The sequence below is a fragment of the Neomonachus schauinslandi genome, chromosome 6 (assembly GCF_002201575.2).
Source record: "Neomonachus schauinslandi chromosome 6, ASM220157v2, whole genome shotgun sequence".
In the NCBI taxonomy this organism is placed as follows: Eukaryota; Metazoa; Chordata; class Mammalia; order Carnivora; family Phocidae; genus Neomonachus; species Neomonachus schauinslandi.
In genome coordinates this window covers 120,296,468-120,323,396 of record NC_058408.1, presented here as the reverse complement: position 1 = coordinate 120,323,396, position 26,929 = coordinate 120,296,468, and the positions used below count along the sequence as shown (strand labels likewise).

General features: G+C 40.5%; 2 protein-coding genes and 1 pseudogene across 5 annotated transcripts in view; 1 reads left to right on the top strand and 2 right to left on the bottom strand.

Annotated features, from left to right (window-relative positions):
• IDE (insulin degrading enzyme) overlaps window positions 1-26,929 on the top strand; it is a 111,056-nt gene that overhangs the window by 5,144 nt on the left and 78,983 nt on the right. The window contains exon 1 of one of the 4 annotated variants that reach the window (XM_021700124.1): window positions 19,925-19,954. The exons of the other annotated variants lie outside the window; for them this stretch is intronic. The gene's annotated coding sequence lies outside the window, so the exon portion shown is untranslated. Of the gene's footprint in view, window positions 1-19,924; window positions 19,955-26,929 lie in introns of those variants that run through there. 4 annotated transcript variants of the gene reach the window in all.
• LOC110589592 (small nuclear ribonucleoprotein G-like) lies at window positions 2,976-3,206 on the bottom strand. The gene has a single exon (XM_044916108.1). The coding sequence runs from the start codon at window positions 3,204-3,206 to the stop codon at window positions 2,976-2,978; it is 231 nt and encodes a 76-aa protein (XP_044772043.1).
• On the bottom strand, window positions 6,210-6,570 carry LOC110589593 (annotated as a pseudogene).

The following is a 26,929-nucleotide window of genomic DNA, read 5'->3' as shown; positions in this document are numbered from 1 at the left end:
GGCAGAGGAAGAGGGAGAAGGAGAAGCAGGCTCCCCACTAAGCCAGGAGCCCAACGTGGGGCTCGATCTCAGGACCCTTGGATCATGACCTGAGCCGAAGGCAGATGCTTAACCATCTAAACCACCCAGGCGCCCCTAAGGGTCTTTTTCTTCGTTTTTCTTAAATTCCACATGTGAGTGAAATCATATGCTATTTGTCTTTCTCTGACTTATTTCACTTAGCATTATACTCTCTAGATCCATCTATTATTACTTATGGCAAGATTTCATTCTTTTTTATGGCTGAGTAATAGTCCATTGTATGTATATACGTGTATCTTCTTTATCCATTCATGTATGGATGGACACTTGGGTTGCTTCCATATCTTGGCTATTGGAAACAATGCTGCAGTAAACATAGTGGTACGTATATCTCTGTAACTGATTTTTCCAGACTCCTGTCTCCCTACTACTTGATCTTTATCATCCAATTAATTCTAATATACCACTTTCCCCATGCCATTGTCTTGCTTAGAAACCACCAATGGTTCTGCGCTATTTAAAGGTCAGGTCCTGGGCACCTGGCTGGCTCAGTTGGTTAAGCGACTGCCTTTGGCTCAGGTCATGATCCTGGAGTCCCTGGATCGAGTCCCGCATCGGGCTCCCTGCTCAGCAGGGAGTCTGCTTCTCCCTCTGACCCTCCCCCCTCTCATGCTCTCTCTATCTCATTCTCTCTCTCAAATAAATAAAATCTTTAAGAAAAAATAAAGATCAAGTCCAAATTTCTTGACCCAGCATTTAAGCATCTCATAAGCTGGCCCTAGCCTAACTTTTCAACCTAACTTTCCTCTTCTCTAGTCAGATCCACCAATTTCCTGTCTCATGTACACAAGCTGTTCATTCCCAACTCTCAGTGCCCTCTGTCTTTTCTTTTATATGACTAAATCTGTCATTCTTTTTTAGACGTTATTTAGGTCACACAGTTGTGTTTCCTTTTTCTAAGCTTAAAGATTTATTCGAGATTTTGAAACATCCATTGACATTTAAGCATATACTACTTCATATTTTTTTTTACTCTTAATATCATACATGGCAGAGTATATAGGATAAAAAATAAACAGTTTAGGAAATAGAACATTTCCCTTTTTTTATTTTTTATTTTTAAGTAGGGGGCTTGAACTCACAACCCTGAGATTAAGACCTGAGCTGGGATCAAGATTCAGACACTTACCCAACTGAGCCAGCCAGGTGCCCCAGATATAGAACATTTCCAGTAACTTTGAAGCTCTCTGTGTTTACCTCCCCAGTTGCAACCTTCTCCCTCTTCTGGAGAGGTGGTGTATCCTGTATTTGGATAATAATTCCCTTGATTTTCTTTATACTTTATCAATCTGAATATATTCTTTTTTTTTCTGTCATGAAGATAGAAGTATGTTTATTTATTTTTAAATTTTTAATTTAAATTCAATTTAGTTAACATATAATATATATATATATATTTTTTAAGATTTTATTTATTTATTTGACAGAGAGAGACACAGAGAGAGAGGGAACACAAGCAGGGGGAGTGGGAGAGGGAGAAGCAGGCTTCCCGCGGAGCAGGGAGCCGGATGCGGGGCTCGATCCCAGGACCCTGGGATCATGACCTGAGCCGAAGGCAGACACTTTAACGACTGAGCCACCCAGGCGCCCTAACATATGCTGTATTATTAGTATCAGGGGTAGAATGTAGTGATTCATCAGTTGCATATAATACCCAGTGCTCATTACATCAAGTGCACTCCTTAATGCCCATCACCCAGTTACCCCATCCCCCCACCCACCTCCCCTCTAGTAACCCTCAGTTTGTTTCCTAGAGTTAAGAGTCTCTTATGGTTTGCCTCCCTCTCTGTTTTCATCTTATTTTTCCTTCCCTTCCCCTATGTTCATCTGTTTCTTAAATTGCACATACAAGTGAACTTATATGGTATTTGTCTTTCTCTGACTTATTTTGTTTAGCATAATACCCTCTAGTTCTATCCATGTCATTGCAAATGGCAAGATTTCATTCTTTTTGATGGCTGAGTAATATTCCATTGTATATATATGCCATATCTTCTTTATCTATTCTGTCAATGGACTTCTGGGCTCTTTCCATATTTTGGCTATTTTGGACATTGCTGCTATAAACGTTGGGGTGCACGTGCTCCTTGGAATCAGTATGTTTGTATCCTTTGGATGAATACCTAGTAGTGCAATTGTTGGATTGTAGGGTAGTTCTATTTTTAGCTTTTTGAGGAACCTCCATACTGTTTTCCACAGTGGCTGCACCAGTTTGCATTCCCACCAACAGTGCGAGAAGGTTCCCCTTTCTCCACATCCTCGCCAACATCTGTTGTTTCCTGAATTGTTCATTTTAGCCATTCTGACTGGTGTGAGGTGGTATCTCATTGTGGTTTTGATTTGTATTTCCCTGATGCCAAGTGATGTTAAGCATTTTTTCATGTATCTGTTGGCCATTTGTATGTTGTCTTTGGAGAAATGTCTGCTCATGTCTTCTGCCCATTTCTTGACTGGATTTTTTGTTTTTGGGGTATTGAGTTTGTTAAGTTCTTTATAGATTCTAGATATTGGCTCTTTATCTGATAAGTCATTTGCAAATATCTTCTCCCATTCCATAGGTTGCCTTTTAGTTTTGTTGACTGTTTCCTTTGCTGTGCAGAAGCTTTTTACCCTGATGAAGTCCCAGTAATTTCCCTTTGATGTGTCTAGCAAGAAGTTGCTGCATCCAAGGTCAAAGAGGTTGCTGTCTGTGTTCTCTAGGATTTTGATGATTTCCTGTCTCACATTTAGGTCTTTCATCCATTTTTTTTTTTTTTTACTATTATAGAAGTTTATTTAACAAAAAAGTTCAATATGAAAATGCACACGACCTGATTTTGATATTGTAGTAAAACAGGTACCATGGAGGGGACGTGTGGAAGCAGTTGATTTCTTTTGATGAACACACCCATTGTTTATACTCGCTGCAAGGCTTCTAACATGATGATACTACTTCCTCGTATTACCACCATTCCAATATTGTTCTGTTGCCCACTAGTTGCCATCTCCACACATTCATCTATCACAAGATTCATAAACGGATCGAACCCCCGCAGTATTCCTTGGACATGTCTGCCACCATTTAATTTCATTGACAATTTCTTGTCCATAAATTTTTTCAACTCAGGAGGGTGAGCTTTGCTCATGGTGTCTACTCGGCGAGCTCAAAGATGCCTCCAAGTGGAATTCGTGGCGTCCCTCACGCTCCCCCCTCTTCCATCCATTTTGAATTTATTTTTGTGTATGGTGTAAGAAAGTGGTCCAGTTTCATTCTTCATGTGGCTGTCCAGTTTTCCCAACACCATTTATTGAAGACACTCTTTTCCTTTCCTGCTTTGTCAAAGATTAGTTGACCATAGAATTGAGGGTCCATTTCTGGTTTTCTCTTCTGTTCCATTGATCTTTGTGTCTGTTTTTGTGCCAGTACCCTTCTGTTTTTTTTTTTTTTTTATTGTTATGTTAGTCACCATACAACACATCATTGGTTTTTGATGTGGCGATCCACGATCCATTGTTTTCGTATAACACCCAGTGCTCCGTGCAGTACGTGCCCTCCTTAATACCCATCACCGGGCTAACCAATCCCCCCTCCCCTCTAAAACCCTGTTTGTTTCTCAGAGTCCGTAGTCTCTCATGGTTCATCTCTCCCTCCAATTCCCCCTCCCCATATTCCCTTCCTTCTCCTAATGTCCTCCATGTTATTCTTTATGTTCCACAAATAAGTGAAACTATATGATAATTGACTTTCTCTGCTTGACTTATTTCACTTAGCATAATCTCCTCCAGTCCCATCCATGTTGATGTAAAAGTTAGGTATTCATCTTTTCTGATGGCTGAGTAATATTCCATTGTATATATGGACCACATCTTCTTTATCCATTCATCTGTTGAAGGGCATCTCGGCTCTTTCCACAGTTTGGCTATTGCGGACATTGCTGATATGAACATTGGGGTGCATATGGCCCTTCTTTTCACTACATCTGTGTCTTTGGCAGTACCCTACTGTCTTGATGATTACAGCTTTGTAATACAGCTTGAAGCCTGGAATCGTGATGCCTCCAGCTTTGTTTTTTGTTTTTGTTTTTTGTTTCAACATTACTTTGGCTATTCGGGATCTTTTGTGGTTCCATACAAATTTTAGGATTATTTGTTCCAGTTCTGTGAAAAATGCTGATAGTATTTTGATAGGGATTGCATTGAATGTGTTGATTGCTTTGGGTAGCATAGACATTTTAACAATATTTGTTCTTCCAATCCACGAGCATGGAACGTTCTTCCATTTCTTTGTGTCTTCCTCCATTTCTTTCATAAGTGTTCTATAGTTTTCAGGGTACAGATCCTTTACCTCTTTGGTTAGGTTTATTCCTAGGTATCTTACGGTTTTTGGTGCAATTGTAAATGGGATTAATTCCTTGATTTCTCTTTCTTCTGCTTCAGTGTTAGTGTATAGACATGAAACTGACTTCTGTGCATTGATTTTATATCCTGAGACCTTGCTGAATTTCCTGTATCACTTCTAGCAATTTTTTTGGTGGAGTCTTTCAGGTTTTCTATGTAGAGTATCATTTTTTTTTTATTAAAGATTTTTATTTATTTATTCATGAGAGACAGAGAGAGAGAGAGGCAGAGGGAGAAGCAGGCTCCCAAGGAGCAGAGAGCCCGATGCGGGACTCGATCCCAGGACTCTGGGATCATGACCTGAGCCGAAGGCAGACGCTCAACCATCTGAGCCACCCAGGCGCCCATGTAGAGTATCATATTGTTTGCAGATAGTGAAAGTTTGACTTCTTCTTTGCCGATTTGGATGCCTTTTATTTCTTTTTGTTGTCTGGTTGCCGAGGGTAGGACTTCCAGTACTCTGTTGAACAACAGTAGTGGGAGTGGACATCCTTGTCGTGTTCCTGACCTTCAGGGAAAAGCTCTGTTTTTCCTCGTTGAGGATGATATTTGCTGTGAGTCTTAAATATATGGCTTTTATATCGAGTTCTGTTCCCTCTATCCCTGCATGGTGGAGAGTTTTTATCAAGAAAGGATGCTGTATTTTGTCAAATGCGTTTTCTGCATCTGTTGAGAGGATCATATGGTTCTTGTCCTTTCTTTTGTTAATGTGGTGTATCACATTGATTTGCGGATGTTGAACTACCCCTGCGGCCCAGGAATAAATCCCACTTGGTTGTGGTGAATAATCCTTCAATGTACTGTTGGATCCTATTAGCTGGTATTTTGGTGAGAATTTGTGCATCCATGTTCATCAGGAATATTGGTGTGTAATTCTCCTTTTTAGGGGGTCTTTGTCTGGTTTTGGGATCAAGGTAATGCAGGCTTCAGAGAATGAGCTTGGAAGTTTTCCTTCCATTTCTATTTTTTGGAACAGTTTCAGAAGAATAGGTATTAATTCTTCTTTAAATGTTTAGTAGAATTCCCCTGGGAAGCCATCAGGCCCTGGACTCCTGTTTGTTGGGAGATTTTTGATTACTGATTCAATTTCTTTGCTGGTTATGGGTCTGTTCAGGTTTTCCATTTCTTCCTGGTTCAGTTTTGGTCATTGATATGTTTCTAGGAATTAATCCATTTCTTCCAGATTGCCAAGTTTGTTGGCATATAATTGCTCATAATATTCTCATAAAATTGTATTTCTTTGGTGTTGTGATGTCTCCTCTTTCATTCATGATTTTATTTATTTGGGTCTTTTCTCTTTTTGCTAAGTCTGGCTAGGGCTTTATCAATCTTATTAATTCTTTCGAAGAACCAGTTCCTAGTTTCATTGATCTGTTTTACTGTTTTTATGATTTCTGTGTCGTTGATTTCTGCTCTAGTCTTTATTGTTTCTCTTCTCCTACTGGATTTAGGCTTTATTTGCTGTTCTTTTTCTAGCTCCTTTAGGTGTAAGGTTAGGTTGTGTGTTTGAGACTTTTCTTGTTTCTTGAGCAAGTGAATATATATATATATTTTTTTCGGTCTCACATTTATTACTGAACCAACCTACTGGTGTAGAGGCATAGTAACAGAAAAGTTGTTTCCCTGATAAAACATGTCTATTGGCCAGGTAGGAGGGATGTTTACAAGAGTGGTAGGATAGGAACACATAATCTTCATGCAGCTTAAATATGTGTGCCAGTTAGGTGTGTCATATCATGATGTGTGATGCCTTATAGACCCAGCTTGGTTCTTCTCCAGTGCCTCCTCTTGGAGTTGTACCTGATTTTTTTTTTAAATTTTATTTATTTATTTGACAGAGAGAGACACAGCGAGAGAGGGAACACAAGTGGGGGGAGTGGGAGAGGGAGAAGCAGGCCTCTCATGGAGCAGGGAGCCCGATGTGGGGCTCGATCCCAGGACCCTGGGATCATGACCTGAGCCAAAGGCAGACACTTAACGACTGAGCCACTCAGGCACCCTGTACCTGATTTTATTACCAGTTTTCATCTGAATCCACTGGAGAATGGGAGGATTCTACTTTTGTTTCTTGGCCAGGAATGGCTTGATTCTGAAAGTCTTGGGAGAAGACATGGTGAGGAACAGTCATCCACACACACCAGGATGGCGGCGAAAAGGAGAAAAAGCGGAAGTGAATATATTCTTAAACAGTATACTTTTTAGTTTTTTCTGCTTTTGATCTTCGTAGAAAATTTTCTCCTCTAAGTTAACTTTTTTTCATTTAACCTTGTTTTGAGATTCACATAGATATATCCGTTCACTGCTGAATGGCGGTCTTATGTGAATATGCCACTGATTATTTTTCTATTCTGTTGTTGATGGAGATTTGGGTTGTTTCTTTTTTTTTTTCCCTCCTATCACGAATAATCCATGTTGTTGGCATGCCCCAATACCCAGTCTTTGGACATCTTCTCTCCCTACACTCAATTAGGGTTCTCATTCAATCACATTGCTTTAAATATTATTTATATATGCTTTGTCCACTGTGTAGCCATGAGGCACATGTACTTATTCAAATGTAAATTAATGAAAATTAACAATTCAGTTTTTCAGTCACCTTAGCTGCATTTCAAGTCACATGTGGCTCATGGCTGCCATATGAGGCAGAGCAATTACAGAGCTATTATCATCACTAATGTTTTGTGAAACCCACCTGATCTGTGTTCCAATAGTTCCCAAATGTATCCCTCCCCTGAATTTCAGATTTAGGTAATAAACTTCCTCCTCACCATTTCCCTTGGATGACCTATATATCTTAAACTTACCATGTTCAAAACCTGCTCCTCCCATGATTTTCTCCCTCATCTCAGTGAATAACATCTCTATTCTTCCACTTGTTTAGGCTAAAAACTTGGAGTCATCCTTAACTCCTTTCTTGTTTTCATATCCCTCATCAGTCAGCAAATACATCCAGATTCAGACCACTTCTGCCTGCCACCACCCTGGTTCTAATCACACTCTTTTACCCAGATACTGTAATAGCCTCTTAATCAGTTTCCTTTCTTCTGCCCTTGCCTCTCTCTGTATAGCTTGTTCTTGTCACCACAGGTAGCATGATCTTTTTGAAATCCAAGTCCTATATCTTCGCTAGTGAATGCTTAGGTTGATCCCCATTTTGCTCGTAAAGACAAAATCCTTATAATAGCCAGGAAGGCCCTGTGGGAGCTGGCCTCTCATCACCTATCTAATCTTGTTTCCAAAATGATCACTCTCACCCCATTCTAGTCACACTGGTCTATTTACTTGACTCAGTCTTAGATTATTTGCACTGCTTTCCCTCTGCTCAGAATGCTCTTCTACCATTGATATCAGGGAGGGCTTCACAGAGAGCATAGGGTTTGAGCAAACATCTTTGAAAGAAATAAAAAATTTGGATGAACAGAGAAGGGGAAGAGAGGATATTTTAGAAGGAATAGTGTTAGCAAAAGCTCAGAAGTAGGAAAAATCGCAATATAATCAAGGGACAGTAGATTTTATCCTGTAGGAAGTAGAGAGTCTGTGATGCCTTTTGAGCAGTACAGTCACATATGAAAACTATTTTTTGTTGATAAATCTTGCTGTTTTTTGGAAGCACAGTTGAAGTGCAGGCAGAGACAAAGGTTAAAGAAGAAGTACATATAATAAGGAAAGGAGAGTGCCTGCAGAGGGTGTGTGTGAAAGAAGATTTCAGCAGCTTTGATTGAGTATGGGGGGAGATGGAGGAATCCCAGAGGCCTAAGGTCTTGGTCCTGAGTGACTTTCAGATTAGTGCTGAGATGAGCCTTGACTAGGGGGGCCACCAGGGTAGGGAAGGCTCTTGTGGGGAGATTCACCTCCAGGCAGTGGGAAGAAGTCCAGTTAGGTGAGATGTTGGTCCTGGCTGGTGGGGGGCTGGTGTTCTAAAGACATGCCAAGAGAACAGGTTGGTCAGGTGCAGGGGTGGGGCAGTCTCGTAGGCACTGTTAACCGTCTCATAGCTAGCCTTTAACCATCAGGAAGATGGGTGACTCAGGGTCCCTCAGGGTAGTGGACAAGATTGAGCAGTCCTTAAATACCCAAAACCAAAATGGTGATCCAGCTTGCAGATTGTAGTTAAGGAAAGAGTTCAGTTTAAAGATCACAACCTGGTTGATGATTCCTGAACAGGAGTGTCTAAAATTTCCACTGTTTGAGGAACCTAGAACAAGACTAAGCTGCAGTGAAGGCTAAGTAGACTCAGCTGTGAGGCTCTTGACGTTGCTGTTAAAGTGAACCATAAAAGATTTAGTAGCTCATATTTATTGAATGCCTATTATGTGTTTTGCCTTGTATTTTGAGCTTCCCATGTGTTGTTTAACGGCCACAATAGTTCTGTGAGAGAGAGACTGTGGTTCTTTTTTTTTCAGATAAGGAGATTGAGGCTCAAAGAGGTTAACTTGCTCAAGGATATACTAGTGAGTGGTTTAGCCAGAAGTGAATCCAGATGGGCTCACTCAAGAACCTCAGGGGTTGGTCATTATATTATTTACTACCTTAGAGGTAGCTCGGCATCTGTAGTAGAGATGGGGAAGTCAGAACAAGGAGGTTTTGGAAGGGATCAGCATGGTATATGGTGAGTTGGTGATATTGAGTCTGGAGCTATTGCTGAATAGTGAATGGGAGGTTTGAAGCATTGGAAATATGGATGGACCTTGATAAGGTCTGAGCAGATTTCCTACATCAGATAGTTGTGTATAGAGGTGATGGTTGAAGACACTGAGATGGATGGGTATATGGGAAATATTTGTGTAGAGATAGAGGGCCCAAGTTACACCCTGAGGAATGCTGACATTTAGGGATGAGGAAACAGAGTTGGAGAGGTTGGGGGTTAGAGAGGCAGAAGATGATAATCAGACGCAGAATGGTTAGAAGTGCCAGCCAAAGAGGTTTGGTTTGTTCTTTGTTTTTGAAGATTTTATTTATTTATGGACGCCTGGGTGGCTCAGTCAGTTAAGCATCTGCCTTCGGCTCAGGTCATGATCCCAGGGTCCAGGGATCGAGTCCTGCATCGGGCTCCTTGCTCAGCAGGGAGCCTGCTTCTCCCTCTGCCTGCCTCTCCCCCTGCTTGTGCTCTCTCTCTCATAAATAAGTAAAATCTTAAAAGAGAGAGATAGTGAGAGAGAGCAGGAGAGGGATGGGAGGGAGAGGGAGAAGCAGACTCCCCACTGGGCAGGGAGCCCATCTCGGGACTCGATTCCAGAACCTGGAGATCATGACCCTAGCCGAAGGCAGATGCCCAACTAACTGAGCCACCTAGGTGCCCCCAGCCAGAGAGGTTTTAAGCAGACTGGGGCCTTGGGAAAAGACCAAAGACCATTTCATTGGTAACCTGCAAATAAAGGGGAAGGAATAGACGCCAAGTTTCATTGAGCCCTATAGAGTGACTTTGAAAAAAATGTTGGTATTGGGGCGCCTGGGTGGCTCAGTCAGTTGAGCGGCTGCCTTCAGCTCAGGTCATGATCCCAGGGTCCTGGGATCGAGCCCCACATCGGGCTCCCTGCTCAGTGGGGAGCCTGCTTCTCCCTCTCCCTCTGTCCCCTGGCTCGTGCTCTCCTCTAAGTTTTTTCTCCTAGGAGTTTTATGGTTTCAGGTCACACAAGTAGGTTTTTAACTCATTATGAGTTTATTTTTGTGTATGGTGTGAGAAAGATTCTTTTGCATGTAGCTGTCCAGTTTTCCCAACACCATTTGTTGAAGAGACTGTCTTTTCCCCATTGTATATTCTTGCCTCCTTTGTTGTAGATTAATTGACCATTATAAATAAGCATGGGTTTGTTTCTGGGCTCTCTGTTCTGCTCCGTTGATCTGTGTGTCTGTTTTTTGCCAGTACCGTACTGTTTTGATTACTACAACTTTGTAGTATATCTTGAGATCTGGAATTGTGATACCTCCAGCTTTGTTTTTCTTTCTCAAGATTGCTTTGGCTGTTTTGGGTCTTTTGTGGTTCCATACAAATTTTAGTATTATTTGTTCTGGTTCTGTGAAAAATACTATTGATATTTTCATGGGGTTTACGTTAAATTTGTGGACTGCTTCTCTTTCTGTTATTTCATTATTAGTGTTGCTGTGGCTAGGACTTCCAGTACTATTTGAATAAAAGAGGCAAGAGTGGACATTCTAGGGGCGCCTGGGTGGCTCAGTTGTTAAGCCTTAGGCTCAGGTCATGATCCCAGGCTCCTGGGATCAAGCCCCGCATTGGGCTTCCTGCTCCGCGGGGAGCCTGCTTCTCCCTTTCCCACTCCTCCTGCTTGTGTTCCCTCTCACTGTGTCTCTCTCTGTCAAATAAATAAATAATAAAATCTTAAAAAAAAAAAAAAGGTGGACATTCTAGTCTTGTTCCTGATCTTAGAGGAAAAACTCTCAGTTTTTCACCATTGTATATGATGTTAGCTGTGGGTTTTTCATATATGGCCTTTATTATGTTGAGGTATGTTCCTGCTAAGTCCACTTTGTTGAGAGTGTTTATCACAAACAGATGCTGGATTTTTGTCTAGTACTTTTTCTGCATCCATTGATTGAGATGATCATATGGTTTTTATTCTTTGTTTTGTTGATGTGATATATCATGTTGATTGATTTGCAAATATTGAACTATCCTAAAATTTGTAAAGACCCTGAATGGCTAAAGCAACCCTGGAAAAGAAAAGCAAATCTAGAGGCATCATGATTCTGGACTTCCAGCTCTATTACAAAGCTGTAATCATCAAGACAGTATGGTGCTGGCACAAAAACAGACACACAGATCAATGGAACAGAATAGAAAATCCAGAAATGGACCCTCAACTCAGTGGTCAGCTAATTTTCCACAAAGCAAGAAGGAATATCCAGAGTTGGATGTTTAACCAACTGAGCCATCCAGGCACCGCAGGGTAACATTCTTGAGCTCAGAATCTGTCCTGGGAAGAGATCAGGGAGCTTGACTCCTGGTTCTGACTTTGTACTCCAGACTGACATTGGTGACAGAATGTCTTATTTGCTCTATAATTCTGTTCTCTCGGGAACTAGTGTGATGTAGTGGAAAAGTCACTTTGTCTAGTGGTCAGAAGGTCTGAGGTAAAGCCCTCTTTGGCACAGATTGGCTTTGTTATCTTGAATGGGTCACTTTGCATGGGCCTCCTTTTACTAGACATCAAACTAAGTAGCTTCAAAATCCCTATGAGTGCTAATAAGTTTTGATTTCTGAGCAACATGGGCTTCTGGTGTGTGGTTCCTTTTCTTTCCTTGTGCTAAAATGTCAATACCTTCTCACTTTGTGTTGTTGTTTTAAAGATTTTATTTGAGAGGGAGAGAGCACATGTGAGTATGAGCAGCGGGGATGGGGACAGAGGGAGAGGGTGAGAGAATCCTCAAGCAGACTCCTGGCTGAGCACAGAGCCTGAGGCGGGCTTGATCCCAGGACCCTGAGATCATGACCTGAGCCAGAATCAAGAGTTGGATGCTTAACCGACTGAGGCAGCCAGGCCCCCCAGCTTTCTTTGTTTTGATGAGGCCATCTCCTGCTTTTATTTTAAGTGGATTGAATTGGTTGCAGTGGTTCTCATCCATTTTTTTTTTTTTTTAAGATTTTATTTATTTATTTGACAGAGAGAGAGAGAGCACCAGCAGAGGGAGAGGGAGAAGCAGGCTCCCCGGAGAGCAGGGAGCCCAATGCAGGGCTCGATCCCAGGACCCTAGGATCATGACCTGAGCAGAAGGCAGACGCTTAACTGACTGAGCCACCCAGGGGCCCCACATCCATTATTTTTGGATAATGAAGTCAGAACTATAAAATAGTGTCTTCCACCCTTGACCCTGTTGACACTTTGGGCTGGATAATTCTTAGTTGTGGGGACTGTCCTGTGCATTGCAGCATGGCTTAGCAGCATCCCTGGCCTCTACTCACTATTTACCAGTTTCACCCTTTAGTTGTGACAATTCATTTATGACACATAGCCAAATGTCCCACAAAATTGTCACCTGTTGAGAACCACTGACATAAACAGTGGCCTGCGTATGGCAATTATAAAGGGATAATTATTTACCTGTTTTTCTGATAGTCTTATAAAGTACCGTGCTATTACCAGCCTGTCCGGTGAATGTTCTTGACCTCTAGAGATGACAACATACAACTGGAATTTGCATGAGTATATAATAACGCTGGTAATAACATGGTGGTTACTGAGGTGGGTCTGTTTGCATATCACCCCGTGGGACCATAATAATGATGATTATAATATAAGGTTACCATTTGTGAGTGCCTACTGTGTACCAGACACTGTGCCTTGATGAAGTTTTGTTTCGTTTTATACCTGTCTTACAAGAGAAATGCTATAAACGCTGCTCAAGTCTGATGGACTTGTAGTTACCTCTGTCAAGTTTAACAGACTCATATGAACACTTCACATGACTTTTTTTTTTTTAAAGATTTGTTCATTTATTATTAGAGAGAGAGAGAGGGAGGGCATAGGTGGGAGGGATAGAGGGAGAGGGAGAGAGAGAATATCAAGCGGACTCCCTGTTGAGCACAGAGCCCAATGTGGGGCTTAATTTCATGACCCAAGCTGAAACCAAGAGTTGTACACCCAAGTCACTGAGCCACCCAGGCACCCCCACCTCACATAACTTTTTTTTTTAAATATTCATTTTAGAGTGTGAGTGAGTGGGGGGAGGGGCAGAGGGAGAGAATCCAAGCAGACTCCCCTCTGAGCATGGAGCCTGACGTGGGGCTTGATCTCATGACCCATGAGATCATGACCCGAGCCAAAACGATGAGTCGGATGCTTAACTGACTGAGCCACCCAGGCACCCCTTCACATGACTCTTGATTGGCAAAACTAGATGAGGCCCAAAAGCCCAGTTTGACCAGAAGAGTCTAATAGTATCTAAAATCTGAGCAGTAAAGGGGTCATTTGGTAAAGGTGAAGGTATATAATTACTGAACACTTGCTGGAAGTGGTCAGTGGGTCAGTGCTGGCATGGAAAATCATTTCAAGGCAAAGTCCAGGTCTAGCTTTCTGATCCAGCATTATCTGAAGAGGGCAGAATTCTGTCAGAACCACAGGGTACATATGGTTAGAACTGAGCCCTCAAGTGGAAGTATATCCCTCTGTGTAGAATTGAGTGTTTATGGTTTGCTTTTCTTGGAGGACTGTCGTGAGAGAATTAATTACAGGTTGATAACTTCTTAGCTTGTGATTTGAATTAATCTTTAGAGACCATGACAATGATCTTTGAGCTGTCCTTGCTGTTTGTTCTGGGATCATGGAGCATCTATGAGGATGATGACCCATGTGTAAAAATAATTCTGAGTTTGAAGAAATTTTAACTTTTTTTTTTTTTAAGATTTATTTGTTTGAGGGGCGCCTGGGTGGCTCAGTCATTAAGTGTCTCCCTTCGGCTCAGGTCATGATCTCAGGGTCCTGGGATTGAGCCCCACATGGGGCTCCCTGCTCGGCGGGGATCCTGCTTCTCCCTCTCCCTCTGTGTGCTGCTCCCCCTGCTTGCACACTGTCTCAAATAAATAAATAAAATCTTAAAAAATAAAAGGTTTGAGAGAGAGAGAGCACATGTGCATGTGCACATGAGTGAGGGGAAGGGCAGAGGGAGAGAATCTTCAAGCAGACTCCCTGCTGAGCTCGGAGCCCGAGGTGGGGCTCAATCCCACTATCCATGAGATCATGACCTGAGCTGAAACCAAGAGTCCAACATTTAACCCACTGAACCACCCAGGGGCCCCAAGAAATTTTAACTTCATATAGTATTCTTTTTGTTTTGTTTTAAAATAAAGAACCTGTCTCATATCATGGGTTAGAAGTTGTTTGATGTAAACGTTGAAAATTGTTGAGGGGAGAATTTAAAGTTTCACCATTTTGCTTTTATTTGGATTATATTTGTTGCTTGTCACTCTTGGTTGGTTGCCGGGAGTATCAAGTTTTATTTTTAAATCTTAACTGAGGTCTAAAGTAAGTAATTACTCCAAAGCTAGTTTTCGTATCATACTTAGTGACTAAAGACTTGAGTTAAAATATTTAACATCTTACTTTATTATTGACTTAGTTAAATTGACTCATGTTGTACTTATATGGGCCTCCTGTTTCTTCTGGCCAAGATGACATCAACAGAAATAGTTGTCTCAAGACACACCTGAGAAGGGTTAGATAATTATCATGTTAATTGGACTATTGTTTCTTAGTGAGCCTTCTTAGTTTAGCACTTGTTTGATTTTGGACAGCTACTTCTCAGTTTCCATGTGGCACCATTTCCAAGATGACTTTTTGTGCATGATAATATTAGCCTTGAGTAATTCATGTATCTCCTTCCTCTTTTATTTTATTATGTTTGCTATTTTTAAAAACTCTATTTAAAAAAACTCTATTTAATTGAAAAAAAAGTGTTCAGGTTGATGAATTTTCACAAACCAAACATATCTGTACAACCGACATGTGACCAGTGTCCCAGAAACCTCCCTCATATTTCCTTCTAATCACTGCTCCATGCCCCCAAGGGAAACCACTATCTTGACAAAAGGCTTGGCTTGATTTTACTTGTTCTTGCACTTTATATAAATGGGAGGATACAGTATTTAGTCTTTGCATAAAGCTTCTTTCACTCAACCTTATGTTAGTGAGATTCATCCTTATTGTGCCTTGTTCTAGCTTTTCATTTTCATTGTTGTATACTATTTCATTGTGTGAGTATATCACACAATGGACTTATCTTTTCACTGTTAATGGACATTTGATTGTTTCTAGTTTTGGCTATTGTGAATCATATTGCTATGAACATATAAATGCATTTATTTCAGGTATATATCTAATTTATGAATTGTTATGTCATATTGTCAGCTTTAGTGTAGACTGCCATTTTTCTAAAGATGTTGTTTATTTTAGAGCGCTCCCGTGGGGGGGGGGGAAGAGCAAAGGGAGAGGGAGGGAGAAACCCAAGTGGACTCTGTGCTGAATGTGGAGCCCAACGAGTGTGGAGCCTGATGCTGGGTTTGATCTCATGACCCTGAGATCAGATCTGAGCCAAAACCAAGAGTCGGATGCTTAACTGACTGCGCCACCCAGGTGCCTCTAGACTGCCAGTTTTTAAAAAATGGTTGTACCAACTTGCATTTCCACCAGCAGTGTATGAGAGTTTGGGTTACCCTATAAGTTCTGTATCACTTGGTATTTTCCATCCTTTTTATTTTAGCCATTCTGGTGGGTATGTAGTGATAGCTCAGAAAAGCTGTGACAAAAATCACCTATGGATTTGGGGCATCTTGAGCCTTTAATCTGTCACACCAAACTCATGCACCCACCAAAGCCTTGATTATCTTTGTTGAGTAGAGTCTTTCTTCTTAGGCCAAGTGTCATCTTCAGTCTGCATTCAAAATTAGCAAATACCCTCAGAGAAGAAGACAGATGATGATCATCAGCTCACCCAGAGAGTTCTCCCATCTCTGGGATTTGCAGTTCATCCAATCCTCATTTCTTCCACAACTCTCCAACATCTTTGAAAATGTGACTTTCTAATTTATCATGGCCTTTTCTATTTATTGAAGCTGAATCTGGTTGCCATAACCTATTATTATCCCATCCAGAAATGGAAGTTGTCAGAGATTCTTGGGGTTTTCCTCCATCCTTCAAAGGTTCTTCTGGCTGGTCTAAGAATTAAATTGACAGATTAACAGGATAAAATCAAATTTAATTTTGTATGTATAGGAACCATACACAGAGGAGAGGTTCAAAGACAGAAAGGTAAAATGAGGTATATATGACAACCCGAGCTAAGGAGTGGGATGAGTCCTGGGGCCTCAAAGGGGAAGAGGGCCGTTCACAGGCAGTAAGAAGAACAGATATTTGATAACTAGGTGTTTGCCCCCCATACACATGAGTCACTTAGATAAAATTTATTTCTGGTAATAACTCTACTTCTGGGGAAGACCCCCAATTTAGATTCTTTTAGGTAGTTATGGGAGGCGCCAAAACTTCTCTTGAGCCTGCAGGGTCTTGATTCCCTTCAGCTCAAAATAGTCCACATGCCAAAGTGACATATTTTGGGGAGACTTGCTCTGAACCCCTTCATACACAGTCATGTCACCTATGAATAATGTTAGTTGCTCTTCCCCTTCTTTCTCATGTTTATGTGTTTTATTTTTCTTGCATTATTGGACTGGTCAGAATCATCAGTCCATTGTTGAATAGAAGAGAGGATAGTGACATCCTGTTTGTGGGGAAGGGGGTTGAGGGTGTCTGCATTATTTTACCATTGAGTATGATGATTGCTGTAGTTTTTGTGGATATTTTTCAGATGAAGGAATTTTCTTCCTTCAATTTCTAGTTTGCAGACTTAAAAATTGTTGAATTTAGTTACTTCTTCTGCATCTACTCAGATAATTGATTTTTTTTCACCTTTTTATCTGTTCACATGGCTCACTGTATGCTTCTGAAAAATAGCCTCAGCCCTACCATATATATTGTAGTAATTATTGTATTCCCTTTCATGCATGAGACAATTGTACATACACTTCTCTCTCTTTAAACTTGCTATACATTTAATCCTGCCATTGGTTTCCTTCTTATTTTTTATTACCGAAGTATCATGAGACAATATAGTTCTCAGCCCAGGGACTCTGGCAGATTAGAAGCATTCTTCCAGGCTCCTTTTTACTACCTATCTCTGTTTCCTATGGAGAGAAAGGAGTAAAAGAACTGGAGCATTTATTTTGACCTATATTAATTTTTGTTTCCTTGTTTTTGTTACTTGGGATTGTGAGGGAGGGGAATGAGATCAGGGAAGGGCTGTGGGGGTGGTAACTGGGAGCTGAGGAAGAAAGCCATATATGATTTCCTTAAGTACCGCCTTCTGCTCCTCCCTTCCCACGCTTCCTCTTTGTTGAGAGTTCCAGCTCTGCCACAAATCAATTGTGTAAATGCCCTTGGGCAAGTCACTTAATCACTGAGCTTTTATTTCCTCTTCTGGGGTTGAGGAGAATGTCCAACAGCTGCTGTGACCTGTCACTTAGGGAGAATGGGAAAATTAAATGAGCAGTTTATAAAGCATATGACACTTTAAAAATGAGAGTAATTGTTAGTATTGGTTTGTACTGTGGCATCTTAAATTTTCTAACAGCCTGAAGGCTACCTGTGGGAGAAGGAAGAAGGTGTGAAACACCCTCAGTCCTCAAACTACAACTCTTAGAAACCTGTAGTTAAGTAACTGTGTGGCAAGAGGTATAAAATGGAGGTTTTGTTCATTTGCTTCAACCTCCATAAAGCCCCTATAAAGTGTTCCATGTTAAGCTTGTCACTTTTGAAATGTACAGCCATTGATATGTATGCACCAAAACTAAAAATTTGCAAAAGCGCTTATCTCTAAAATGATGCTGCTATAGGATTCCTTTATTTATTTTTCAAAATTTTATTTATTTCAGAGAGAGTGCATGAACGCATGCAGGGGGAGGGCCAGAGGTAGAGGGAGAATCTCAAGCCGACTTCACACTGAGTGGGGAGCTACTGCAGGGCTTGATCTCACAACTCTGAGATTATGACCTGAGCTGAAATCAACAGTCAGACCCTTAACCGACTGAGCCATCCAGGTGCCCCTGTAGGAGTCCTTTAATTATAACCACCCTTACTCATTCAAGGTTCATTTTTTCATGGTAAACTTCTTTCCAGAGAATGCAGAGTTAGAACAGCTGACATTCTGCCTTTGAACAAAGAAAAAGCATCTCATCACAGGAAAACAAGATTTAATTGACAGGATTTTAGTTTATACCCACCTTTATAATCGAGCTGGTATATAAAGTGAGGTATAGTAGTACGTATAACTGAAGAGCCATGAGTATATGCTTCCCTGAGAGATGTTGTGATTTTTTTAGGCCAAGCATTTGAGAATACGTGATCTTATATTGAAGCATCCTAGGGCTTATACCATCACTACCTTGATATTCTCTCTCTTACTTCTGTCTTCCTCAGGGAAGAAAGGATGTTTATGGTGTGGTTCTGATTTCAGGCATTTTTCTCCTCCCTATTCAGGAGCGCCGTAGGCAAGCTCAGCCTTCTGCCTATGGTTTTAGGAGTGGGTGGATGGATTCCACAGAAGGGAGGTTTTGATTTACAATTTTGCTATTAGCATGCTCATTCACCTGTTCGAGTTTATAGGTCATGCATTTAGAAATTAGAAATAAATGAGGTCTACCTTTAAATATGTCTGAAGCTATGGGGGTGGGTAGGGAGCAAAACGCAAAGTAAAATTTCTCAATCTCCTGTTAAATAGTCTGTGAAACAAAGAGATGTGAGAAAAAAAAGACTAAAAGGTCATCTGAATAAAAGATTATTTGCATAAAAAATTTCCTCTTGGTATGGGAATTTGGAAATGACCTGTTTGGGAATTTGATTTTGCACACCTGCAGTTTAGGTCTTTACTGGTCTAGATAAAAAATCCGTGATCTTTCAGGGGAAGTTCTGGTCGTAGTTCTGTTAACACCAAGCTCTTGTTTTTCTGCTTTATGCCTCCTGTTTTTTTCTCACCGCCAGCCCTTTGCTCAGGTATGTCCTTCCTTTTATTTGGCATGCTTCCACTTACTTCCTCTCTCCCCTCTCTCCCCTCTTAGACAGAGTTAGGTGTCCCCTTTTCATTATTCCCATAGTGCCCCGGGAACAACTTTGTCACTACTTAAAAGATAATGACCTGTTTTCTCCTCACTAGCCTGGGTTCCTTCAGAGCAAGGGCTCTGGGGCACTCATCTTTATAGCTAACATACATGATGTAGTGTCTACACCTTAAGAGGCCTCCTTAAATATTCCTTTAGCTGTGAGGGAGCTGGAGTGGACACAGGACTGGAAGTTAAGAGTTGAATTCTAATTGTAACTTGCTGTATGATCTTGGACAAGCAATTTAAGTTCCCTGACCTTCAGTGTCCCTATAAGTAAGATGAGGGGACTAGCCCACTTGGGGATCTTGTTCAAATGCAGATTCTGGCTCAGTGGGTCTCTGGTGGGTTCTGATATCTTGCATTGTTAACCAGCTCTCAGGAAGGGCCAGTGCTGCCAGTCCACGTACTGCAAAGGACTGGATAACAAGTAATGACTCTTCCAGCTTTTACCTATTGTGATTTTAGTCATTGTTTTAAATTCTGAACAGAACTACAAAGTATGCTGTAATTACTAAATCTCTCTCCAGTTTATCAGAATGCTAACACTGACAATGTTGTACCTTATGAAGTTTCCAGTGTATGATAATGTCACTAAAATGGAAAGCAGTTTTATTGCTCCTAAGATTTTGACTTAGGTTAAAAATATCAAATAAGTGTCTGGGAAAGCATTTGAGTTAGCACCAGCCTGTCATCTGAAAGTCAGAATTACTCCTGAAGGCTTTATGCTAATGAGGGAGCTGGGATGTGATCTAATGAGTATAAATACAGAGACAGGCAAGCTGTTTATGAATTCATCGTCAGAGGAGTTCCCGATCATTTCCTTCAGTTCTCCAGAAGGTGAGAATCAAATTGTTGTAGGATGTGCTGATAGATAGGCTGTAGGGATCCAGACTGTGCCTACTGAATATAGATTGCTGGGGATGGATCTTGTTTGAAGATGTTGGTACTGTTTCTTTTGGCTTTTACTTCCTCAAGAAGTCATGATGTTTGATTTGGTAGCATTGCCAGCATAGAAATTTATAGTTGTCCTTGATTTCTGGTACAGAAGTCTAAAAGTAGTTGGATTAATTTTTATATTTGACTTAGAGAATAAATCCATCTCTCTGTGGTCAGTCACACCAGGGATATCAATCAGGCATGCCTTCAATATCTGAATGAGTTCTGTGCATACCTGTGATGAGCTCCGATGGTACATATTTTTTTCCTCTGAAAAAAATGAAAATTTGGACAAGGGGAATGTAGCCTGTAGTGGAGGGTGGTTATCTTACATCTGATGAGTTTTTCACCTCCCACAGAATAAGACCATCCGTCCTACAAAAGTGAGGTGTATTTCATCTCCCCACCACAGCTGTGGGTTGGACAGACTTTTTAGAGCTCCGTCATCATCGTCATTACATTTTAGTCATTTGTAGTCCTTGGTTCTCCTAGGCCAGACTAACTGGGCCAAGCACCGTAGAGGGAGTTAGGTGGAAACAATGGCAATGGGATAAAAATAAATAGCCTTTGGTTTTTGCTCCCACTTGGTGAAATCCATTACAAGAATCCCAACCCCTCTCTCTAGTAGAGCATTACAGGAAGGAGCGTAGGTTATTCTCTGTGGTACACACTGAGCTTTCCTATTTTCTTTTAATGCTGCCCTTCTTCTTGAGGGTCTTAATGGAGGCTGTCTCGTGGTTTATTTAATCTTAACCCAGATTAAAGTCCTTGAAATCAGATACGTACTGAAGGCATTTGTCGTAGTCCAAACAGATTGTCCTTTGGGAAGTACCTTAGCCAGGATTATTATCCTTGTGCCCCTCTTTGGAGGCTCAGGTAGATAATTTTCTGTTACCCTGAGATTTTTTTTTTTAACCACAGAACACCTTTTTTAAGACTTTGTACTTAGATATTTTCATCTGTCTTGAACATCGAACTTCAGTGGCTTGTGACTAATGAAATAGAAAGGAGTTGTTAATACCTTATAACTTCTAAATTGCGTTTGATTTTTCCAATGGTGATCTTATATCCCAAAAATGTTAGCATTATATTTTATGCTTTGTTTTTCAAGAAATAATTTTTACTATAAATAGGGCATGACTATTAGCACTATGTGATTTTAAAAAACCAGTATTATATATTTAGTATGACTTACAGTATCTTAAAATTCCAAAGAGTCTTCTCAAAAGGAGATCTAGACAACAATCTTAATAGGAGCAAACCTCTTTTTTTTTTTTTTTTTATCAATTGTGACTCAGAAGAATAGTTAGATAATTTCAGAGCAGAAGGTATTCTTTTTTTCTTCTTTAATTTTTTGTTATGTTAATCACCATACATTACATCATTAGTTTTTGATGCAGTGTTCCATGATTCATTGTTTGTGCATAACACCCAGTGCTCCATGCAGAACATGCCCCAGTTAATACCCATCACCAGGCCAACCCATCCTCCCATCCCCCTCCCCTCTAGAACCCTCAGTTTGTTTTTCAAAGTCCATCGTCTCTCCCTCCGATTCCCCCCCTTCATTCTTCCCCTCCTGTCTTTTTTTTTCTTAACATATATTACATTATTTGTTTCAGAGGTACACATCTGTGATTCAACAGTCTTGCACAATTCACAGCACTCACCATAGCACATACCCTCCCCAGTGTCTATCACCCAGTCACCCCATCCCTCCCACCCCACCCCCCACTCCAGCAACCCTCAGTTTGTTTCCTGAGATTAAGAATTCCTCATATCAGTGAGGTCATATGACACATGTCTTTCTCTGACTTATTTTGCTCAGCATAACACCCTCCAGTTCCATCCACATCATTGCAAATGGCAAGATCTCATTCCTTTTGATGGCTGCATGATATTCCATTGTATATATATACCACATCTTCTTTATCCATTCATCTGTCGATGGACATCTTGGCTCTTTCCACAGTTTGGCTATTGTGGACATTGCTGCTATAAACATCAGGGTGCACGTACCCCTTCGGATCCCTACATTTGTATCTTTGGGGTAAATACCCAGTAGTGCAATTGCTGGATCATATGGTAGCTCTATTTTCAACTTTTTGAGGAACCTCCATACTGTTTTCCAGAGTGGTTGCACCAGCTTGCATTCCCACCAACAGTGTAGGAGGGTTCCCTTTTCTCCACATCCCCGCCAACATCTGTCGTTTCCTGACTTGTTAATTTTAGCCATTCTGACTGGTGTGAGGTGGTATCTCATTGAGGTTTTGATTTGGATTTCCCTGATGCCGAGCAATGTTGAGCACTTTTTCATGTGTCTGTTGGCCATTTGGATGTCATCTTTGCAGAAATGTCTGTTCATGTCTTCTGCCCATTTCTTGATTGGATTCTTTGTTCTTTGGGTGTTGAGTTTCATAAGTTCTTTATAGATTTTGGATACTAGCCCTTTATCTGATATGTCATTTGCAAATATCTTCTCCCATTCTGTCGGTTGTCTTTTGGTTTTGTGGACTGTTTCTTTTGCTGTGCAAAAGCTTTTTATCTTGATGAAGTCCCAATAGTTCATTTTTGCCCTTGCTTCCCTTGTCTTTGGCGATGTTTCTAGGAAGAAGTTGCTGCGGCTGAGGTCGAAGAGGTTGCTGCTTGTGTTCTTCTTTAGGATTTTGATGGACTGCTGTCTCACATTGAGGTCTTTCAACCATTTGGAGTCTATTTTTGTGCGTGGTATAAGGAAATGGTCCAGTTTCATTCTTCTGCATGTGGTTGTCCAATTTTCCCAACACCATTTGTTGAAGAGACTGTCTTTTTTCCATTGGACATTCTCTCCTGCTTTGTCGAAGTTGAGGAGTTGAGGGTCCGTTTCTGGGCTCTCTGTTCTGTTCCATTGATGTATGTGTCTGTTTTTGTGCCAGTACCGTACTGTCTTGATGATGACAGCTTCGTAATAGAGCTGGAAGTCTGGAATTGTGATGCTGCCAGCTTTGCTTTTCTTTTTCAACATTCCTTTGGCTATTCGGGGTCTTTTCTGGTTCCATACAAATTTTAGGATTATTTGTTCCATTTCTTTGAAAAAAGTGGATGGTATTTTGATGGGGATTGCATTGAATGTGTAGATTGCTCTAGGTAGCATTGACATCTTCACAATATTTGTTCTTCCAATCCATGAGCATGGAACATTTTTCCATTTCTGTGTGTCTTCCTCAATTTCTTTCATGAGTATTTTATAGTTTTCTGAGTACAGATCCTTTGTCTCTTTGGTTAGATTTATTCCTAGGTATCTTACGGTTTTGGGTGCAATTGTAAATGGGACCAACTCCTTCATTTCTCTTTCTTCTGTCTTGTGTTGGTGTATAGGAATGCCACTGACTTCTGTGCATTGATTTTATATCCTGCCACTTTACTGAATTCCTGTATGAGTTCTAGCAGTTTTGGGGTGGAGTCTTTTGGGTTTTCCACATAAAGTATCATATCATCTGCAAAGAGTGAGAGTTTGACTTCTTTGCCGATTTGGATGCCTTTGATTTCTTTTTGTTGTCTGATTGCTGTGGCTAGGACTTCTAATACTATGTTGAATAGCAGTGGTGATAGTGGACATCCCTGCCATGTTCCTGACCTTAGGGGGAAAGCTCTCAGTTTTTCTCCATTGAGAATGATATTCACTGTAGGTTTTTCATAGATGGCTTTTATGATATTGAGGTATGTACCCTCTATCCCTATACTCTGAAGAGTTTTGATCAAGAAAGGATGCTGTACTTTGTCAGATGCTTTTTCTGCATCTATTGAGAGACTCATATGATTCTTGTTCTTTCTTTTTTTAATGTATTGTATCATGTTGATTGATCTGCAGATGTTGAACCAACCTTGCAGCCCAGGGATAAATCCCACTTGGTTGTGGTGAATAATCCTTTTAATGTACTGTTGGATCCTATTGGCTAGTATTTTGGTGAGGATTTTTGTATCCATGTTCATCAAGGATATTGGTCTGTAATTCTCCTTTTTGATGGGGTCTTTGGTTTGGGGATCAAGGTAATGGTGGCCTCATAAAATGAGTTTGGAAGTTTTCCTTCCATTTCTATTTTTTGGAACAGTTTCAGAAGAATAGGTATTAATTCTTCTTGAAATGTTTGGTAGAATTCCCCTGGGAAGCCATCTGGCCCTGGGCTTTTGTTTGTTGGGAGATTTTTGATGACTGCTTCAACTTCCTTAGTGTTTATAGTTCTGTTCAGGTTTTCTATTTCTTCCTGGTTCAATTTTGGTAGTTGATACATCTCTAGCAATGTATCCTTTTCTTCCAGGTTATCTAATTTGCTGGCATAGAGTTGCTCATAATATGTTCTTATAATTATTTGTATTTCTTTGGTGTTGGTTGTGATCTCTCCTCTTTCATTCATGGTTTTGTTGATTTGGGTCATTTCTCTTTTCTTTTTGATAAGTCTGGCCAGGGGTTTATCAATCTTGTTAATTCTTTCAAAGAACAAGCTCCTAGTTTCGTTGATCTGTTCTACTGTTCTTTTGGTTTCTATTTCATTGATTTCTGCTCTGATCTTTATTATTTCTCTTCTCCTGCTGGGTTTAGGCTTTATTTGCTGTTCTTTCTCCAGCTCTTTTAGGTGTAGGGTTAGGTTGTGTACTTGAGACCTGTCTTGTTTCTTGAGAAAGGCTTGTATTGCTATATACTTTCCTCTTAGGACTGCCTTTGCTGCATCCCAAAGATTTTGAACAGTTGTGTTTTCATTTTCATTGGTTTCCATGAATTTTTAAAATTCTTTAATTTCCTGGTTGACCCATTCATTCTTCAGTAGGGTGCTCTTTAGCCTCCGTGTATTGGAGTTCTTTCCGACTCTCCTCTTGTGATTGAGTTCTAGTTTCAAAGCATTGTGGTCTGAAAATAGGCAGGGAATGATCCGAATCTTTTGGTACCGGTTGAGACCTGATTTGTGACCTAGGATGTGATCTATTCTGGAGAATGTTGCATGTGCACTAGAGAAGAATGTGTATTCTGTTGCTTTGGGATGGAATGTTCTGAATATATCTGTGAAGTCCATTTGGTCCAGTGTGTCATTTAAAGTCTTTATTTCCTTGTTGATCTTTTGCTTAGATCATCTATCCATTTCAGTGAGGGCGGTGTTAAAGTCCCCCACTATTATTGTATTGTTGTCAATGTGTTTCTTTGCTTTTGTTATTAACTGGCTTATATAATTGGCTGCTCCCATGTTAGGGGCATAGATATTTACAATTGTTAGATCTTCTTGTTGGATAGACCCTTTAAGTAGGATATAGTGTCCTTCCTCATCTCTTATTACAGTCTTTGGCTTAAAATCTAGTTTGTCTGATATAAGGATTGCCACCCGAGCTTTCTTTCAGTGTCCATTAGCATGGTAAATGGTTTTCCACCCCCTCACTTTCAATCTGGGGGTATCTTTGGGTCTAAAATGAGTCTCTTGCAGACAGCATATCGATGGGTCTTGTTTTTTAATCCAATCTGATAGCCTGTGTCTCTTGATTGGGGCATTTAGCCCATTTACATTCAGGATAACTATTGAAAGGTATGAATTTAGTGCCATTGTATTGCCTGTAAGGTGACTGTTAACTGTATATTGTCTGTGTTTCTTTCTGGTCTATGTTCCTTTTAGGCTCTCTCTTTGCTTAGAGGACCCCTTTCAATATTTCTTGTAGGGCTGGTTTCGTGTTTGCAAATTCCTTTAGTTTTTGTTGGTCCTGGAAGCTTTTTATCTCTCCTTCTATTTTCAGTGACAGCCTATCTGGATATAGTATTCTTGGCTGCATATTTTTCTCATTTAGTGCTCTGAATATATCATGCCAGTCCTTTCTGGCCTGACAGGTCTCTGTGGATAGGTCTGTTGCCAGTGTAATGTTTCTACCCTTGTAGGTTACAGATCTCTTGTCCCAAGCTGCTTTCAGGATTTTCTCTTTGTCTCTGAGACTCGTAAGTTTTACTATTAGATGTCGGGGTGTTGACCAATTTTTATTGATTTTGAGAGGGGTTCTCTGTGCCTTCTGGATTTTGATGACTGTTTCTTTCCCCAAATTAGGGAGGTTCTCTGCTATAATTAGCTCCAGTATACCTTCTGCCCCTCTCTCTCTTCTTCTTCTAAGATCCCAATTATTCTAATGTTGTTTCGTCTTATGGTATTGCTTATCTCTCGAATTCTGCCCTCGTGATCCAGTAGTAGTTTTTCTCTGCTTCTTTATTTTCCATCATTTGGTCTTCTATATCACTGATTCTCTCTTCTGCCTCATTTATCCTAGCAGTTAGCACCCCCATTTTTGATTGCACCTCATTAATAGCCTTTTTGATTTCGACTTGGTTAGATTTTAGTTCTTTTATTTCTCCAGAAGGGGTTTCTCTAATAACTTCCAAGCTTTTTTCAAGCCCAGCTAGTATCTTTAAAGTGATGATTCTGAACTCTAGATCCGACATCATACTAATGTCCATATTGAGTAGGTCCCTGGCAGTCGGTACTACCTCTTGTTCTTTTTGTTGAGGTGATTTTTTCTGTCTTGTCATTTTGTCCAGAGGAGAGAAGATGAATGAGAGAACAAAATGCTAACAGGGTAGCAACGTTCCCAGAAAATATACTCTAAACAAATCAGAAAAGACCTGAAGCCGGAGGAAAAGAAAGGGAAAGAAAGAAAAAAGAAAAAGATAAAAAGAAACAAAAACAGAACAAAACAAAACCAGAATATGATCAAATATGATCAGGCTGGTGCATAGATCAGTGCCACACACTAGATTTTGGGTGTATTTTGGTCTTTTAGAAGAAAGTGCCTCCCAAAATTTTAAAGAAGGAAAAACTTACATATGTACAAAAATAAGGGTTGATATGATGAAGGGATGGAATATGACTTTAAAGA